This window comes from Urocampus carinirostris, chromosome 3, assembly GCF_059441175.1.
Source record: "Urocampus carinirostris isolate Australia breed hairy pipefish chromosome 3, RoL_Ucar_1.0, whole genome shotgun sequence".
Taxonomy (NCBI): domain Eukaryota; kingdom Metazoa; phylum Chordata; class Actinopteri; order Syngnathiformes; family Syngnathidae; genus Urocampus; species Urocampus carinirostris.
The window spans coordinates 61,250,838-61,269,112 of NC_142351.1; the positions used below are offsets into that span (position 1 = coordinate 61,250,838).

Here is an 18,275-nt window from a genome sequence, read left to right on the forward strand (position 1 = left end):
TGAAATGTATGTTTTCTATAAGCTCATACTTACCGAAGAGTTATTGCGTATTTCAGATTAATGCTACTGTTTGTGTCCTATTCTAACAAAAAGGAATATGCGGTGTCGTGTAATACACTCCCCTTCCTGCGGTGTCGCTGTATACTAATGTGCAGCCTTGTACTTGTGCTTGAGAACTACCGAGGAAGAAGTGAAGTTAACACTATGAATTTACCGTCCGTGCCTGTCTACGATTCTACTACAACCCTACTACATACACAACTCACCCGTTACATATATACAATTCAGGTAGTTATCATTATAGTCACATTTCTGATATGTAATGTCGTAAGGGGTGGGGGGAGGGAAAAATGAATTAAGAACTCTTTGTGTATGGCTTGGTCTGATGCCACTGAAAATTTTGAGGGGTTGGAAGTAAAAAAAAATAATAAATGGCTGAATCATCACATTTCAAGTTAACTGTTTTTTTTTGTTTGTTTTTTTAAACTGTCAGAACCCAGAAATAAACCCTTCTGATTCAACATTAAGACCTAAAAAAATGCCTTTTTTGAATCCTGATCAAACTTAATTTCAAGTGACGGTGTGTCTTTTTTGACACCTAGATGTCGCTATGTTGTGTACTGCAACTGAAAACAAGTGCTAAGAAAACAGTAGGATGAGTATAAACTACAGAGACTCACCAAATTGCACCATTTTTTTCAAAATTTTTGCCCGACTATAGAGGGCTCCGCGCTTTGTGCTAGAAATAGTAACACGGCTTCGTGCCGCCATCTTGGAAGTCTGTCGATTACAAGCGGTGATAGCGAGAGGAGCAAATATTTACTCAGTTTGTCTATTTATTTACTCAACTAGCTTCGTTTGTGTACGGATTTTGTCCATCAACACTATGGAAAACTACGCGGAGAGTTTAGACAAGCAAGCACGCGAGCGGTACGCTGCGAAGTTGCATTTTATTGGAAAATTGGATCCCTACAAAATTAAAAACAAGGACTGGAAGTCTGATCCCGATTTGTTGCCGTGTGTGACTTACATCGAACTTGTTAACTATCTTATTTTCCACCCAAGTCCCTTTTGTGAACTGAAGGATTTTCAAAATTACAAAAGTATGGAAGCCTACGACAGATTTGTGTCTGGTTGGGTTCGGGATGTGTCTGTGCACACAAGCGAAGGTGATGAAAACAAGATTGTGAAAGGGAAAGTTCTACATTCTCAGAGTTTGTCTCAGCCAAGTTTACAACCATGGATCATTGTTGACAAGTCATCATCGATTCTGTGTGCCATTGCAACTGTGTTGCAGGTTTAGGGGAATGTTGTTCTCATGTGGCTTCCCTTTTGTTCTCATGTGGCTTCCCTTTTGTTCTATGTTGAACAACCCGGGAAAGGCAAAGCTTCTCCGAAAGGCGCACCGGTGGCTAAGTTAGCTTAGCTTTCGGGGGCTTTAAATCCTCTATTGACGCGAGTTGACTGAGGAAAGGAGACACCCTTTCCCTTAAACCGCGTTGAATTTCTCCACCAAAATAGTGTACGAATGAGAAACGGAGTTTTGTTCAGTTTTTAAATGTCGTTTTCGGCGAAATACCTCACATATATGTTATAAAAGTAGTTTGGGGTCGTCAAGCTGTTGTCATGAAGTACACATGTCCCATAACCTTTTTAAAATTTATTTCTACATCATAAATAATTCAATTTACCTGTCAGAAAGTGGTCAGAACAAACACGAACACAGTCAAGCTTTGGCAAATTCGACCGGTTGATAGCTGCCAGCCACATTCGTCTTCGCCGTTCACTTTTCTCCTGAGCTTCAATCCCCTGATTGTAAACACACTTCGGAAGTCTAAAGAAGCCCTTCCCACCCTTTTCCCCTCGGCTACAACAGCCAACAATAACGCACGTATTCGGCATTACAATGTAGAATCTAACTGGTTCGCTGAACAATAACAATGAAGTGAAAAGCTTTGTGGACTTCCAAAACGGCCGCCAGCAATGCATTGTGGGTAAATCTTAGGACCTCGAAGCACTCTATTCGCGAGTTTTGGATTTGGGTTTTTTTTTGTACCAGCAGAAAGGTGGCGGACAATTATGTCAGCTCACTCTAAGTTAGGCTCGTGTCATGTCAAATATAAAAAACTATTATTTACATTTTTATGAATTATGTTTTTTTTAAAACGCAAGAGTGTGTTAAGAATACCCACGGTCCCTTTAAAAGGACCGACATATTCTGATATAATAAAATGATAACTTTTGCACTTAAAAATAATTGACTTTTTTAAAAATGAAAAGAATACCTTGTATTTGGAGAATAAGAAAAATATTCAAAATTGAGCTAAAATTCTTTGCCATATCAGATGTTTCTTTGCATTTTAAAATGAGCGAAACTCCACCCGAATTATTGCAGCGCTGTCCTGTATAGGCAATTCAGTTCAAACGTGTACTGTCCCTTTAAGGATCACGTGTTTGTAGCCAAGGCAATATTGTGTTTACTTCCGGGTTATCAGCTCCAAAACAAGAGGGACCCAAACACGCCCTGAAAGCGGAGTAAAGCGGATTAAAGTCCCGCAGAGATGACAGGGGAGGAGTTGGATGAAATACCCGGTAAATAAAAGACTTATTGTGCCTTTTATTTTTTTTCGTACTTGATTTATTCTATTAGTGTTACATAAGGCAGTAGGATGCAACTTTTATGCCAAAACAAAAAGCTTTGAAAACCACCTCCAATAGTTAAAAAAAAATTGCCATCCCACGAGATTCTCTTTCGCGACAAAAAGTGGACTTACATGTGTTTTCATTTTTGATTGTCTAACTAAATCATATTCCTCTCTTATTGTCTTTCAGAATCGGGAGCAGTTTTCACATTTGGGAAAAGTAAATTTGCAGACAACGTTCCCAGCAAATTTTGGCTGAAAAATGATGTACCGCGAAACATAGCTTGTGGAGATGAACATACTGCTTTGATAACAGGTACCCGCTCAGTTTTGCATGGTAACTGTGTTTGCATAAGACTATTTCTTGTTTAGTTCGTTTTTTAATATTCGAATATGTTACTGCTGTAGTTAGGATTGTATACGTTCTACATTTATAACATCTTCATGTATTCAGTCGAATTATGTTGTAACTTCAGCTGCGTTTGATTTTTTTGAAAGAAATGGCCATGAGCGTCTTCAAGTGTATCTATCACCTTACTCCTCTGAATAGAATACACAATGAGAGACTATAAACCTTAATTTCAGTTTAAGGCGAGACCTGGATCTCACTTGGGCAATGTTTCAACACATCCTCTTGTTTATTGAATAATAAATGAGACACAGTTACGGGAATGGGGTCTCTGGTAAACATAGAAACCAGTACTTTCTGTTTTATGTGGGGGAGAACAACCCCTACCCCCAATAAACGGCCTGAAGAGGGATAGGCGCCACCAGACTGTACTTGCAAAAGACACTCAACATGAAGTGGTTCCCAATGACAGAGGTGGTGAAGGGATCAGTCACCAGCAAACTGTTAAAACAGGCACATTCCTGAATACCAAAGCAAGCGTAGAAAATCACATCAAGCAAACTCTTAACAAGATCCTGTCAGGAAAAGATTGAGCGGCTTGAGCAAAACTCCCCCCAAGAGTGACGAGGCCATCATCAGTAGGGAAGTGCTCTATTCAACTGGCGTATCCCGTTAATGTTTAGTGATTAACTTAATACAGTTATTTCCAAAATCCGGGTTGCACTTATAGTCTATGATCATACATATATTTACTGGCCTGTTGCCTGTGTCAGAAAACCAATAATATATGAGCCGCCAGTAATGTTGACCACTGTAAAAAACACATTTGTAAAAAAATAAATAAAATAATTACCATTTCACCAGATGATGGCAGTACCACTTTGGTCACCTTGCCCCGGGCTTTTTTTGAGAAGTTTATCTCACCTCGTTTACAACATGGCAACTGTAAATAAAAAAATGAAAGTTGACTGTGAGGGCCACTGCTTCCAGGACAAGTGGAAATTGGAGTATTTTTTTCACTGAAATCTATAACAACTGCGTCTACCTATTTTTTCAAGAGGCTGTGGCTGTTTTCAAATAATATATTATCAAGAGACACTGCCAGACAAAACATGCTGACGACACAAGGCTAACTGGAAACGGATGCTGTGAAAAGTTGAAGCAACTGGAAGCTGTTTTAACGGCACAGCTACGCTTTTTCACGGAACCCTGCAAGTCAAATCAAAATGCTCCAAAGTCCAGCTCTGAGTCCGCAACGCTGATCACCAAGCACTGCAAACTTTTAATGGAGGATGAATTTGTTAAAGACTGCCAGGATGAATACACATCTTCAGCTTACCAAATCTTGCCTCTCTGAAAAGTTTGCACCCCCTGACTCAATAGATTTAGAATCGGCGTTTGGAACCCCTTTTAGTATATGGATGATAGTAAGCCATTTTAATATTGGCGAGCCGTCTGCAACATCATCTGTGACTCATTAGTGCCCACAATATTCTGTAAATAAAACCTTGAGGGGATTTGCCCATCCCTCCAGCTTTTATTTCATAACCTACCTTGCTGCTCCAAACACGCGGAAGAAAAAAAGGAAAATTTATAAAAACTCTTATTCCAAATATATTTTCATGTAGATTACAGCTGCTGTTGTGTTTTGTCTTCACAGAAAATGGTAAAATCTTCATGTTTGGCAGCAACAATTGGGGACAGCTCGGTCTGGGGTCCAAAGTAACCGTCAACAAGCCCACTTGTGTCAAAGGTCTGGTACTCATCAGTTCCCAGAATATTCTGTAAATAAAACCTTCACATGTTCTGCTTATCATTGTTAGTTCTTGTGGTTTTTGTTGGTCTTTAGCTTTAAAGTCAGAGAGTGTACAACTTGTCGCCTGTGGAAGAAATCATACGCTCATTTACACAGGTCAGCATCACATGTTCATATGAACTCTTTTCCCCTATTTTAAGGTCTTTTTTGCTCTTTAGCTCAGGGTCATATGTACGCCACAGGCGGCAACAGTGAGGGCCAATTGGGCCTTGGCGATTGCAACGAGCGGATGTCCTTCCAGAGACTAGAGTTTTTTGACACCTGCGAGTCAATCAAAATGCTTGCTGCGGGTTCAAACACGTCCGCTGCCCTCACTGGTAAGCAATTTTCAAATAGTAGCGCGCTACTCCAAGAGTAACTATGTAGTTACAAATTAACATATATACTCACATAGAAGGCAGCCCACTCAAACTGCTTTAAAACGGCTACACAATAAAATCAATATAAGAAATTGTGTACACTAATCTGTGAAAGCAATTAAGCCTTCATATTTTTTTTTTGTGCAACCTTGAGAGTTTGGGGCGCAAAAAAGATCTCTCTCTTTCCATTTCTAGGTACTACCTAGAACTTTTACTTTATTATTAGGTACTCTAGATAGTTTTTTTTTGTTCCTATATAAGCCTCGCCCCCAACCCCACACTTTGCCTACCATTTGCTACCCCTGATTTGTCAATTTTATTTTATAGATGTAAATTCGACTTGGATGTGTGTAGGGAGAATATCTCCATGAGGAGGAATTTACCGTTCTCATTCTCTGAGCTTGAGACTATAACCGTATTGATTTGTACTTTGAATCTAAATATAAACATCGAGGGTGAGTGAGGAGTGTTCAGCAGTTAGAGGACATTGTAATGCATTTGCAATGCAATTGATAGGTGGTGGAGTAAAGCAACATGTATAAACGACAGTAGAGATACTAAATCAAAGATGATATACTGTACAGTACTTGTTACGGAGAAAAGTACTTGCATTCCAGGAATGCGTTAGTCCCAACGCCGCTGGTGAGACACTTCAACTCAGGCATGTCGGCAGTTGATGGCAGCCACAGCGAACAGTTTAGACTCTTCTGTGGTTAAGAGCTATACCTGTAAATGTACTTGACAATATAACCGGCCATGTTTATTCCCTGATTTTCTCATTTCAAGAGAGTGGCAGACTTTTCATGTGGGGGGACAACTCAGAGGGTCAAGTTGGCTTGGGAAAGGAGAGCCATACATGCTTGCCACAAGAGGTCAGCGCTGGACAACCCATTGCGTGGGTGTCCTGTGGGTACTACCACTCTGCTTATGTTACAGGTGAGCTAATATGACACGAAGATTTTCCCCCCTAGGTGACGTGCATTCAGGAGGCAGGTGAAGGTGTGCCTTATGCGTTGTTATTGAAAATATATAAATAATGGTTTTACTGTATTAATTCAGTGTAAAAGTTCTTTCCCTTTTAACTCCACATTTTGAGGATTTTATTTTTCAAAATGCAGAATTTTCACATTAATTTCTGAATACTAGGGCGGCACAGCAGCTAAGTGGTTTGCGTGCCCACGGCACAGTTCTGGGGTTATGGGTTCAAATCCAGCTACCAGCCTTCCTGTGCAGATGCATCTTCTCCCCGTGCTTGCGTGGGTTTTCTCTGGCGACTCTAGTTTCCTCCCACATTCCAAAAACATGCATGTCAGGTTAATTGGCCGGTTTCTAATTGTCCCTAGGTGTGAATGAGTGAGTGAGTTGTCTGTCTCTGTGTGCCCTGCGATTGGCTGCCAACTAGTTCAGTGTGTCTCCTGCCCACTGTGCGAGGATAGCTGGGTTGGGCTCCAGCCCCCCAGGACCCTACTGAGGATATGCGGTGCAGATAATGGATGGAAAGGATTATGAATATTATTAAAGATAATTATGTATTACTGTTCTGAGCGTATTGTAGATGCTAAACGAGGCATGCAATTCTCTTGCTTATTACTAGGATACTAAGTTTTACTCCGTTCTAATTTCTTTTTTTTTTCTATAAATAAAATAAGAAAATAAATATATTCAGAAAAATTAGGTGCAATATTTTTCTTTAATTTGATTGATTTTATTATTTTTCTGTAGGAGGGGATTTTTTCCTTTATTCACTAAACGTTTTTCTAAAGCACTTTTACTGTCAATACTTTGCCTGAACAGTGCTTCACAAATGCATTTGGATTTGATTAGGGAAATCTAAAACGGCTGAATTAAACAAAGTGACTTATTTAATATATTTCCACGTACTACTTTATGGACAGATCATTAGTATATAAACAGTAAAATAATAGTGATCTGCTGCCACCTACTGAAATGGATGAATGTTACACTTACTCAGCCAATTAGATAGATAGATAGATAGATACTTTATTCATCCCCGCAGGGAAATTCACATTTCCAGCAGCATCCCTTCGCTGAGAACAATACAATAATAAAGCAAAAGGAATACAATATACAAATACCCAATGTGACGTGCTAATACCCACTGTAGCGTGTTGTATAGAGTATTTAAATAGTGTTACATAAAATACACACAGCAATAAAAGTACGGTAATATGCAATGTAGGGGGTGTGGTTTAATGTGGGCCTTTACTCCGCCGGGTGGAGTTAAAGAGCCTCATGGCATGAGGAAGAAAAGATCTCTTCAGTCTGTCCGTGGTATAAGACAGTGACAGAAGTCTGTCGCTGAAGCTGCTCTTCTGTCTGGATATAATTCATTCAGAGGTGAAGGATAACTCACTCGACAGCAGATTTGATGCCCAGTCTGAATCTCTCACAGTCGATACATCCAGTCAAGGAAGTCAGCACATCCCCGAACAAGATGTTGATCATACTGCAAGTGACAATACGGAAAGCCCACCACGGTGCTCTGAAAACATGATCCCTTTGGGTATGGACCCACCAGATACTGTCCTCCCAGACGAGACCCCATTGAAAACTGACCCCCTGGACATTGTTTCCCCTGGTACTGACGCGTATGAGACAGCCACTCCTAATACTGACTGTTTAGACTTGACTGTCCCAGACCCTCAAGCTCAGGTTATTTGTGCTCAACCTAGCCGTTATGGTCTTAGGGTCCGCCAGTCCATCAGGCCTCCCAGTCGTCTTATTTGTCAAATGAATAACCAGTTGGTAGGTGACAATTCTGTGTCCGCAATACCTGCTAGTTCCTTGTTTAAGTTCTTTAGAGATGCACTTTCAGTTTGAGTAACAAAGCTTGACCAAGAAACAAGAATTGTGCCAATGTGAGTACTTGAAACTACAGGAACAATGTTTGATATTTCAGAGATGTAACAGGCATCTTTGAGTCTGTGCTTAATTAGGAGTTTGATCGCCTCCTTTCTTTACACACTCCTTTTTGGGAAAGAGAAAAAATTAGTGGGAGAAAGCAAAGTTACTGAGTTATGGCAGGCTTTTTTCGCAAATATAATACGGGCAATCTCCCGCGGCACACTAGACAAGATGTTGTGGAACACTGGTTGAAAAACACTATTTGACATTTTAGCTAACTGCTAATGTATTTTTGTGATGACTAGAGGATGGCGCTCTGTACACATTCGGAGAACGTGAGAGTGGGAAATTGGGTCTGGGAACAGACCAATTGCCTCGCCATCGAGTCCCTCAGATCGTGAAGAGTATGAGTGATCCGGTCACTAAGGTAGCTTGTGGTGGCGGACACACTGTGGCAATTACAGGTAAGAAAAAAATAAATGGTTTTGAATTTTTGTAGGCACCAACATTTTTCTCTTTATCCTTCAGAGAATGCCGTGTATGCTTTTGGCTTAGGTCAGTTTGGACAGTTGGGCCATGGAACATTCATATTTGAATCGCGATTACCACGCCAGATTGAGCACTTCAAGAAAGGTCGAGTGCGCCAGGTGGCATGCGGCGAGAACCACTCAGCGGTCATCACAGGTCTGTCACCGCCCAATACCTATATCATCAGTAGTGCATAAAAAAACATAGCGAACCCTTGCTTCAGTTATTGCAGTTTCACTCCATCGCGGAAAAAATAACAATTTACAAAACCCAATACTTCCTGCACCACCGATCGGCCGAGGGCCTCTTGATTTGAGATCTTCAATGTCGACTGGCCCTATTACTGTATATCATAGTGTCTTTCATACTGTACTGTGACAAGACACCTGCCCTGCGTTCATTAGGCATCTTGCTGAGAATAGTTTCCGTCCTCCTACCTTTCGCCATGCTGCCTAAACGATGCATTTCTGTAATGTCTGTAATGAAGGCACGTCCCCCCAAAAACATCGAGTAATTTAAAATCAAACTTTTTTTTATGTTTCTCTCTCTCTCCTTCTCTTTCTCTCTCTCTCTATCTATCTCTTATTATCTCTTAGTATTTCTTAGTGGGTAAGTCAGTAAGTTCGCTCTAATGAAAGCCGCCATTAAAAAAAGGGTGCGATACAACGTCGAGGATTTTCCCTTTTCTCTCTTGGTTCTGGTCCCTATTAACTGCGAAATTCAAGGGATCGCTACACTTTTCTCTTAATGATCTGCATACATGCCCACGTATACATTATATGTATTATCGCAAGGCACTGAAACCATAATGCCCCCAATAAGCAGGTCTGCGCCTTGCATGGCTGCATGGCCGGTTTTGGTGTGTAAGTGTGTGTGAATGGGTAAGTGTGAAGCACATTGTAAAGCGCTTTGGGAGGTCTTCATTGACTTGAAAAGCGCTATATAAATGCAGACCATTTACCATTTTATCATAATACCTTTTTGGGCGGCCTGGATTCCAATGCCTGACGGGCCACTTGAGACCCGCAGGCCGTAGTCTTCCCACCATTTTGCCACATGAATAAGAATTTACCGCTTGTTTATTTTCAGATTGTGGTCTGCTTTATACTTTTGGTGACGGCAGACATGGAAAATTAGGTCTTGGAGAAGAAAATTTTGCGAACCAGTTTAAGCCAACTCTGTGTCCACGCTTAATTAAGTGTCAGGTCCAAAAAGTATGTAATGTCCTTCACAATTGTGGTGTCACTCCAGAAGTTCTTTACTAATGTTACCGTTTACAGGTTGTGTGCGGCGGTTGCCACATGATCGTGCTAGCGCGGCCCAGAGGCGCTAGCTGCGGCGTTGTTTTGCTCGAAGACAATGACGCCGCTGAAGATTATCTGGAGAGGCCGTATGTGGAGCTTTTGGGTGACACCACTAACCCAGCTCGTGTTCGCCGAAGGGAGAGGGTAAGTTGGACATATGCATACAAATGTTTTCTGTTTAGTATAGTTAAAGAGAAATGCTTTCTCGTCAAAGGAACAGTCACCGGAAAAGTTTGGAACTTCAACCATCGGGCTATCTGGCTACCTGCCGCCAACTCCTGCCTCAAGCCATAGCCCTCTGCTCAGCCTGCCTTCATCAGAACTAGCCCAAAGAAAGGTGCTCCATAGCGCTCATCGACATGGCACCAAGGGTATCTACTTCGCTTCATCTTTTTCAGTTCACTCCCAATGATATAAGCCAAATAATTAAAGTTAGAATTGGCTATAATTATAATTAGTTCTCGTTACTATTACTTCCAAGGAGTAGTAAGTAATGATGACAAAAAAACCATGCCAATGTAATCCACTTAGTAACTGAATTACTCGAAAGTAAAAGTAAATAGATAACATAGAAAGCAACTATTTCTGTTTCTTTTAGAAAAAGTAGTTGCGTGTCGAAGAATTAGAAATTTTCCGAGCAGCGAACACACGCAAAAATATTCGGAAACACGCATAAAAACGTACATGAAAGCGTGCGATAACGTAGGTAAACACACAAAACTTGCGTAAACTCATAAAACGTACGTAAATACATTCAAAAACGTACATAGAAACACACAAAAAAAACGTACGTAACGCACTGCTTTTGACCACCAGTAACAGGAACGGCGGAAAAAACAATTATTTAGATCACCCCATTAAAAAAAAAATGGGCTGGAGCAGCGTCTATTACAGTACCGGCAATTTCAAATATCTCCACTGGATGTTACCGAAGCTAAGCGTCACTCCCAAAGCTGTATTTGCTACCACTGATCAACCTATCTGAACAAGTGCCCAATGATACTACGTTTGATCTGTATTTGCTTCCAGTGGTTCAGTGGTAGTATTTTTGCTGGTTATGCAGGTTATCCGGGGGTTTTCCCTGGCCATTGGAACAAAGACCAGTATTTGCCTGTTTAACGAAACATTGTTTTGTTTTCAATTGTATGTATCTCTTTTAAGGCTTTTACCACTTTTATCTTCTGGGGTGCCACGTCTTACCTAGTTTTTTAAATGATGCTCGCTGCGTTGTTATCACTGACAACAAGGACAGTTCTAATTCTTAATCACTTAATGATTTTTTTTCAAAATCTTATTTAATTGATCTTTCGTAAAGAAAAAACTTCTCTCTGACGAGGGACCAGATGACTGAGTTTAAGTTTCGTTTAATTGAAAAGGGACAAGTATGCTCCGTAAACTCATTTCACATACTGTAACATTTTAGCAAAGGTTATTTTCAATGTCTGTCCCTAGAAGGGCTTTTACAGAAAAAATACATAAAATGCACAATATTATAAAACAGCACAATTGCAGAGGCTACAGGTGGTCACATGTCTGGACTCAAATTAAGTCTTTAAGTTAAACCTATATCTAGTATATCATCTTTGTCGAAGATTTCTTTGATAGCATCTTTGCATATTATTTGGCCACTTTTTAGAATCCCAGAAACGGAATTGATAAACACATTTAACAAAATAGACAAGCATGGGCATAGCAACAAAACACATGACCTGAAACAATAGATTTACTACATGACTATAAACGACTGCTGCAATCATACGGTCAAGGGAGTTAAATAAAATGACAGGATAGCATATATGTAAAATGCAGGATAATGAAAATAACTCAACACATTAAGAAAGTCCATAGATATGCTATAAAACCCATTAATTTACTCATTAAACTTACATTATACGAGCCAGGTGTATTTCCAGGGATAATCTTAGCCTGGTTGTTAAGTTGGTCTGGAGCAGGTTAGCTGTAGTCAAGTCAAGTCATTTTTATCTTTAATCACAGAGTCTCAAAGGGCTCCACAGGTTATTACACAGACTATTTTTTCAGACTATTATTACACCATCCCCTGATTTGGAACCAACATGAGGGCAAGGAAAAACTCAAAAACCTCAACATGAGGAAAATGAAGAAACCTTGAGAAGGGACCACACATGTGTATAGGTGTATAGGTTATTCATATGCTATAGAGTAGAAGTGTGTTTTAAGCTTAGATTTAAACAGTTCCACTGAGGTTGCAGATCAGATCTCAGGGGAAAGAGCATTCCACAGCACCGGTGCCCGAATGGAGAACGCTCTCAAACCAGCGGAACACTTCTTGGCTCTTGGGATCACCAGAAGACCAGCGCTCTCAGAACGAAGGCTTCGGACCGGAACATAGGGGGAAATAAGATCTGAGAGATATGAGGGAGCAAGTCCATGTATGATTTTGTATAATACTAAGAGAACCTTGAAATCACATCTTAGGCCTACAGAGAGCCAATGCAGGTTAGCCAAAATTGGCTTGACGTGATCAGACATTTTTATCCTAGTTAAAAACCTCGCTGCAGCATTTTGTACCAGCTGAATACTCTTGATTCCGGACTTCGGGAGACCGGAGAGTAGTGCATTACAGTAATCGAGACGGGAGGTAACAAACGCGTGAATTATAATCTCCGCATCCGACTAAGACAGTATAGGACGAATTTTAGCAATGTTGCGAAGATGGAAGAAAGCGGTTCTAGCAATTTTCCTTACGTGTGTTTGAAAGGACAGATCGGAGTCAAATATGAGACCTACATTTTTAACTGAGTCACTCTGTGTGATGTGACATTTGTCAATGTTCACAGCAGTTTTTTAGAATAAGTCACGGCATTTAGATGGACCAATAACTAACATTTCGGTCTTTTCAGAGTTAAGACGCAAGAAATTGAGTGACATCCACTCTTTTATCTCAGTGAGGCAGGCCTCCAAATTTCCACAATATGTAGAGAATATATCACCGTGGTAACTTGGCTAAATTAATTAAGCTGCTCTCATGCAACTGATGTAAGCTAAATTTAGTCAAAATAACAAACACATCCAGGTGTAATCCCTTATCTTGCTTTTGTGCAGTTTCCCCAAGATGTATGTGTGGGTGGTGCTTCTTGCAGATTACTGAAATACAGTGTTGGTCGTAAGACCTCAATATTAAGTTGGGTTGTGCAGTGTACCGTAACACATTTTCTCCTCATCCTTCTCACCTTTTCAATCCCTGACCCATTTTCACGCCTGATTATCTATCTCTGTCCTGCTCCTTTTTACCATGACTGCTATTTTTTTGGGTTAAAATGGATTTTAGACCTCTATAGCCATTATTATTGGCATCACTGGCATTTAATTTAACCGACTAACGCATGCTCATTACATTGTGTTACACATGATTAGAGCCGTCTGAATGGCAGGCTGATGATGTTGTGGAGAGCATGAGTGACGCAGAGAGCGTGAAAGGTTTGGGAGAAACCTCAGATTTCCTCAACATGGTGAGTTAACGGATGCTTCCACCGACAAGTCACGCGTCCAAGCGGACGACTGTAATGTTTGTGCTCACGGCTCATCTTGCGTTTCTGGCAAACAGACACACGTGATGAAGATGGATCCTGGTGATAAAACACTTACGCTTTCTCCACTTCACAAGGTAACCCATCTTGTCTTGATTATGGGGGTGAAAAAAAATCACCAGATTGAAAATGCAAAAAAGAAGATAATCACAAATAATTTACTCATAAATTTAATGAAATAAAGACATTTTTTCAATGCTAACACAATTTGAAATACAAAAACAACCTATGTGAAACTAAAAACCTCAATCATCCAAAGTATGTTTAAAAACATAAAACTTGATCTACAAATATTTAAATGAATACAAAAATCAGTCTAATTTAAACTCAATACCTAAGAAAAATGCTCGAAAACTCACATTTACTTATTTGACTACAGCAGACACTGTCAACATTACAGGTAACGTCCGACTTTCAACTGAGATCGATTCCAACCGACCGATACTAGACTCATAACAATGGTGCCATTTGCTGCAGAGATGATATCTAGGTCATTGTTTTTCAACCACTGCCACGGCACACCGGTGATATTGTCAGATGTAATGTGGGAAATTATACAATGTTTATATCTATGCGGTCTAGCGCCTGGCAGAGTAGTCATGTAGTACTCTTCCATACTATGAGTGGCAAAAGCATCAGCAGGTAGCCTTGTGCCTGGAGAGAAGCGAATTTGTGACGGATGGATTTTGCGACAGGTGGATAGCAGGATGTGTTGAAAGTGATGGATACATTTTTGAAAAAGAATAATGCTGATTTTGAATTGGACCCCCGACAAAATCCGGACCTAAATGAAGTATGAGTAGAAGTCAAAAGAAAGCAAAGACGTCTGGCAAAGTTTCTGGCGCGAGGCAATACAACGAAAGCTATCTTTAATTTGGATTTGCTTTTAACAAAGATGCTTGATATGTGGTGAAAAGTTATTTTAAGATTGGTCACATTTCCTTATTATACCTGTGTGAGGGGAACTTGTCAATCTTGACTGCTATAAAAACTAAAAACAGAGAAAGACTGGGAGCTGTGGAGGAAGAGCTGTGTGTCATTCATCGATTCTTCCAAGATATCAGCTCTGTTTTCATCCAAACAGGCCCAGGTTTCACAATGAGTCAGTACAAATATGAAGGATGATAAAATACCTTATTCTTTATTTGATTTTGTTTTGATGTAACATTGTTCTTTAATGTTAAATGTCTTTAATGTTAAAAAATAGCTTAAATTGTTTATTATGGTATGCTTTTTTTCACGTTTTCAGCTGATGGTGTTCCGCTGGATTTCTTTCAATGAAAACAATGTGCCTCTGATCATGAGGGTTTGAAAAACATTTATCTAGATACTGAGTGTTGAAGTAGACTGCTGTGCCGACTGGTTGCCAAAATGTCTCAAGAGTTTCCGAGCTGCAAGGTGCTGCGGTGCCAGACATTGTATCAAAAAAATGAGCATCCGTTAGAAAAAATGACCATCTGCTGGATACAAAGAGCATCCACTACAACAAATGAGCATCTGCTGGCTGTGGTTGTAAGGCCAGATGGATGAAAGACGAGTATGTTGTAATTCGGATGTTACCTTTGTAGCGAATTTATTTTGTTACAAACAAGTAGTGTATCTGCAGGGGCCAAGATCTAATTTACCTCAGATTGCACATGCATCCAAGTAGCAAGAGCCTTTACTCTACACCTTATATATCATAGTTTTGTTATTTGGATTAGTGGGTGGTCCTAAGATTGTTTTATTATAGACTACATAAAACTGCCATTCGACAATAAGTTCTCTTAAACACCAAGCATATCGGTGAACAAAGAAGTCCCAACAGCTTTCCGAGATAACTCTAGCAATGGATGACTTACTTATTTCCAAAAACCCTTTTCACTCAAGATTTTGTGAACATCAAACTCGATTTCTTGTCCAAAGTTAGTCGTGCCTACTTACCAATTGGCAATTATATAGAGATAGATAGATAGATAGATACTTTATTCATCCCTGCAGGAAAATTCACAAAAGTTTATTAGTTAGACCCAATTAAGTTAGGACCACCTTCTAATTTTTTTGGTCTATTTATTAACTATTGTATACATTTTTTATAACCATGTATTCTTTTGTTTTTGTCCGATTATTCTTACATTGTCCATATTTTAAAGGGACATTTTATCATTTCGCTACTCTTACTGGTAAAAAAACTTAATTTGTCAAAGACACAAACAAAATTGATCTAAATAATAAGCACATGCAAAAATCAAAAAGAGCTTTATTTTAAACACTCGTAGGTTGAGAAATGTGTATTTATTCTACATAACATGAGGCTCACCTAGAGGAAGCTGACATGATTGTTAGCCATCTTGCTGCTAAGAGTACCACCCAAAAAACAAAAACCCTGTAAAAGGTTGGGCAGAAAATTATAAGAAAAAGGGTGCGGTTTGGTCACTTTGTAGTTTGTCTTCATCCTAATGGTTCATAGCACTCATTTCGGGTTACTCTACAAAATAAGGTACATCTAGTTTTCAGATATTACTTAGTGTCCCTGTAGGGTTTTCTAAATAGTCCTAACAAGTGTTAGCTCCAAGAGAAAACCTGAATCTTCCTTCACTTCAAAGAAATATATCTTTTTACAACTACGTGATTCTTTGATTTGCTTTCTTCATTCACTAATGCATGCCTCTTTTCTATCCTCTTTCTCGCTGGTTCCTGGAATAGAAGAGGGTTAAACATGGTAAGACCTTAACAAGTCACAAAGAGAAACCATTAAAAGAAAAAAAGCTTTCAGAGCGGCCGGGTTTCTCTTCAACTTCGCCATCCCTTAATAGTAAGGCTGCGGCAACTCACAAAGAGACTTTCACCAAGCTCAAGAGGAGCTCTATTGCTAGCTCTCGAAAGTTGACCAAAAAGGACAAAGAAAACTGTATAACTGCTTCAGCGAAGCCCCGGGAGGGTTCAGAATACTCCAAGAAAGCAACAGCTTCCCAAAGCCAGAAAACTGAACCTGGCAAGAAACCTGAACTGGAACATAAAACTGTCTTAAAACAATCCAAACAAAAGTCAAGCCGAGTCACAGGGCAATTTTCGGACATGAGCTTAAGTGATGCATGTGATGTTGGCCCACGAAGGCATTCACAGGGCATCGCAAAATCCAAGAAATTCTGCTCCAAAAATCTAAAAGCAACAAAGAATGAAAGAAACAAACAAGAGGCTGAGTCCAAAAATTCTGACGAAGACTCCTCTGTACGCCTTCTCGCTGGAACTGCTTCATTGCTAACAGGGGCGGCCGCCTTCCATTTGCTTTCTGAGAACAGTCATCAGGTGACTGCCGACACAGCCGCGCTATCTGACAGCAATCGGTCGGTTTTAAGCAACAGCAGCAGTCCTTTAACCAAAAACGTAAAAAGACCACAAATTAACGACTCGGACAAACAAGACAAGGAGGATGCGCAATTGAGTGCAGACACAGAGGAGGAAGGGGAAGAACAGGTCAGAAAGGTAACAAGTGCAAGTGAGAAAGAGGAAGAAGCAAGTCAGACCTCAGAGGAAGTTACAGAAGAAGACTGCAGTGACACTCTCAAGCCAGAAGATGAGTCCGAATCTGACGAGGATGAAGAAGAGGAGGAGGAAGAGGAAGATAACAAAGCAGGAGAGGATAAAACTCAGACCACTGAGAAAGAAACCGAAGATGAAGATACAGTCAGCAAAGAGAAGGAAAAAATATCAGAGGAGGAAGATACAGTGAGCAAAAACAAGGATGAAGAAGACGAGACAGAAGACATGGAGGAAGAATCAAGCGGTGAATCAGAAGGCGGAGAAGAAAAAGAGGAAGATGAAAGTCAGGAAGAAGAGGAGGATGTGAAGGAAGAGAGTTCATCTTTAAAGAAAAGTGATAATGACAACGAAGAAGAAGAAGCGGAAGAAGAGAGGAAAAATATTGAAGAAGCACAAAGTGAAAATGAAGGAGGAGAATCCGAGGAGGAGGAGGAGGAGAATGAGCAAGAGGAAGAACAGAGTGAGGAGGGGGAAGAGACTGAGGAGGAAGAGGAGGAAGAGAGTGACGAGAAGGAAGAAAGTGAGGAGGAAGATGATGAAGAAGAGGACGATGAAGAGGAAGAAGAGGACGATGAAGAGGAAGAAGAGGAGGATGAGGAAGAAGAGGAGGACGAAGAGGAGGACGAAGAGGACGAAGAGGAGGACGAAGAGGACGAAGAGGAGGACGAAGAGGAGGACGAAGAGGAGGACGAAGATGAAGAAGACAAGGATGAAGAAGAAGAGGATGATGAAGAAGAAGAGGATGATGAGGAAGAAGAAAAGCAAGAAGAAGAGATAAAAAAGAAAAGTGTTAAAAGTCAAAGAAAACCGAGGTCCAGAGTCAAAGGTCAAGCAGCTAGCGAATCAGGAGAGTTCTGGGATGATGTCCTACCTCAGTACCTCAACCTGAAATAGCCAAAGCTTTTTTAGAATTAGAGACGAATCTCCACACCAAAACAAATTGAATCGTTATTTTGTATTTTGCATGTTGCCCTTCATTTTGTATTAAACCATCTCTTACTGCAAAATACCGTGGCTGACCGTGCAATTCCAAATCTTCTGACCTTATCAAAACCACCACCACATGATAAAATAAAAAGCCTACTGTGTGAGGAAAACCCAAGCATTGATAAGTGCCTCACAATACTTCTCTAAAAACATGAAAAGTTGCAAGACAGGACAAAAAGAGTTCAGAGATAATTTAAATTTAAGGAACTGTACAGAATTTGGGACTTATTTACTCGCATCCAACACCACGTGGCCTGTGTCATCATTGGGGTCTCTGCCAGCTCATTGATGATGCCCGTGGAAGTGAAAACGTGTTCGAATGAACTCTTCTTTT

At 40.2% G+C, this 18,275-nt stretch overlaps 1 protein-coding gene across 2 annotated transcripts; it reads left to right on the plus strand.

The window, feature by feature from the left end:
- The first annotated feature begins 2,495 nt into the window (after positions 1-2,495).
- rpgrb (retinitis pigmentosa GTPase regulator b) lies at positions 2,496-18,056 on the plus strand. 2 transcript variants are annotated; one of them, XM_088332831.1, is made up of 14 exons: positions 2,496-2,592; positions 2,833-2,958; positions 4,652-4,744; positions 4,841-4,903; positions 4,966-5,124; positions 5,953-6,102; positions 8,337-8,495; positions 8,560-8,715; positions 9,649-9,773; positions 9,840-10,007; positions 10,078-10,234; positions 13,260-13,354; positions 13,450-13,509; positions 16,118-18,056. In XM_088332831.1, exons 1-14 carry the CDS (start codon positions 2,562-2,564, stop codon positions 17,846-17,848), a joined length of 3,273 nt encoding a protein of 1,090 aa, XP_088188957.1. In that variant the 5' UTR covers positions 2,496-2,561; the 3' UTR covers positions 17,849-18,056. The 2 variants fall into 2 exon arrangements, with proteins under 2 accessions (XP_088188957.1, XP_088188958.1); XM_088332832.1 differs by having other exon boundaries at positions 8,587-8,715.
- Positions 18,057-18,275: the final 219 nt, after the last annotated feature.

Bases quoted from the DNA above. Each gene is read 5' to 3' on its own strand.
- rpgrb (XM_088332831.1), top strand. From the start codon at position 2,562: ATGACAGGGGAGGAGTTGGATGAAATACCCG. The intron at 10,008-10,077 runs GTAAGTTGGACA...TTCTCGTCAAAG, and splicing joins GTGTTCGCCGAAGGGAGAGG to GAACAGTCACCGGAAAAGTT. The intron at 13,510-16,117 runs GTAACCCATCTT...TTCCTGGAATAG, and splicing joins CGCTTTCTCCACTTCACAAG to AAGAGGGTTAAACATGGTAA.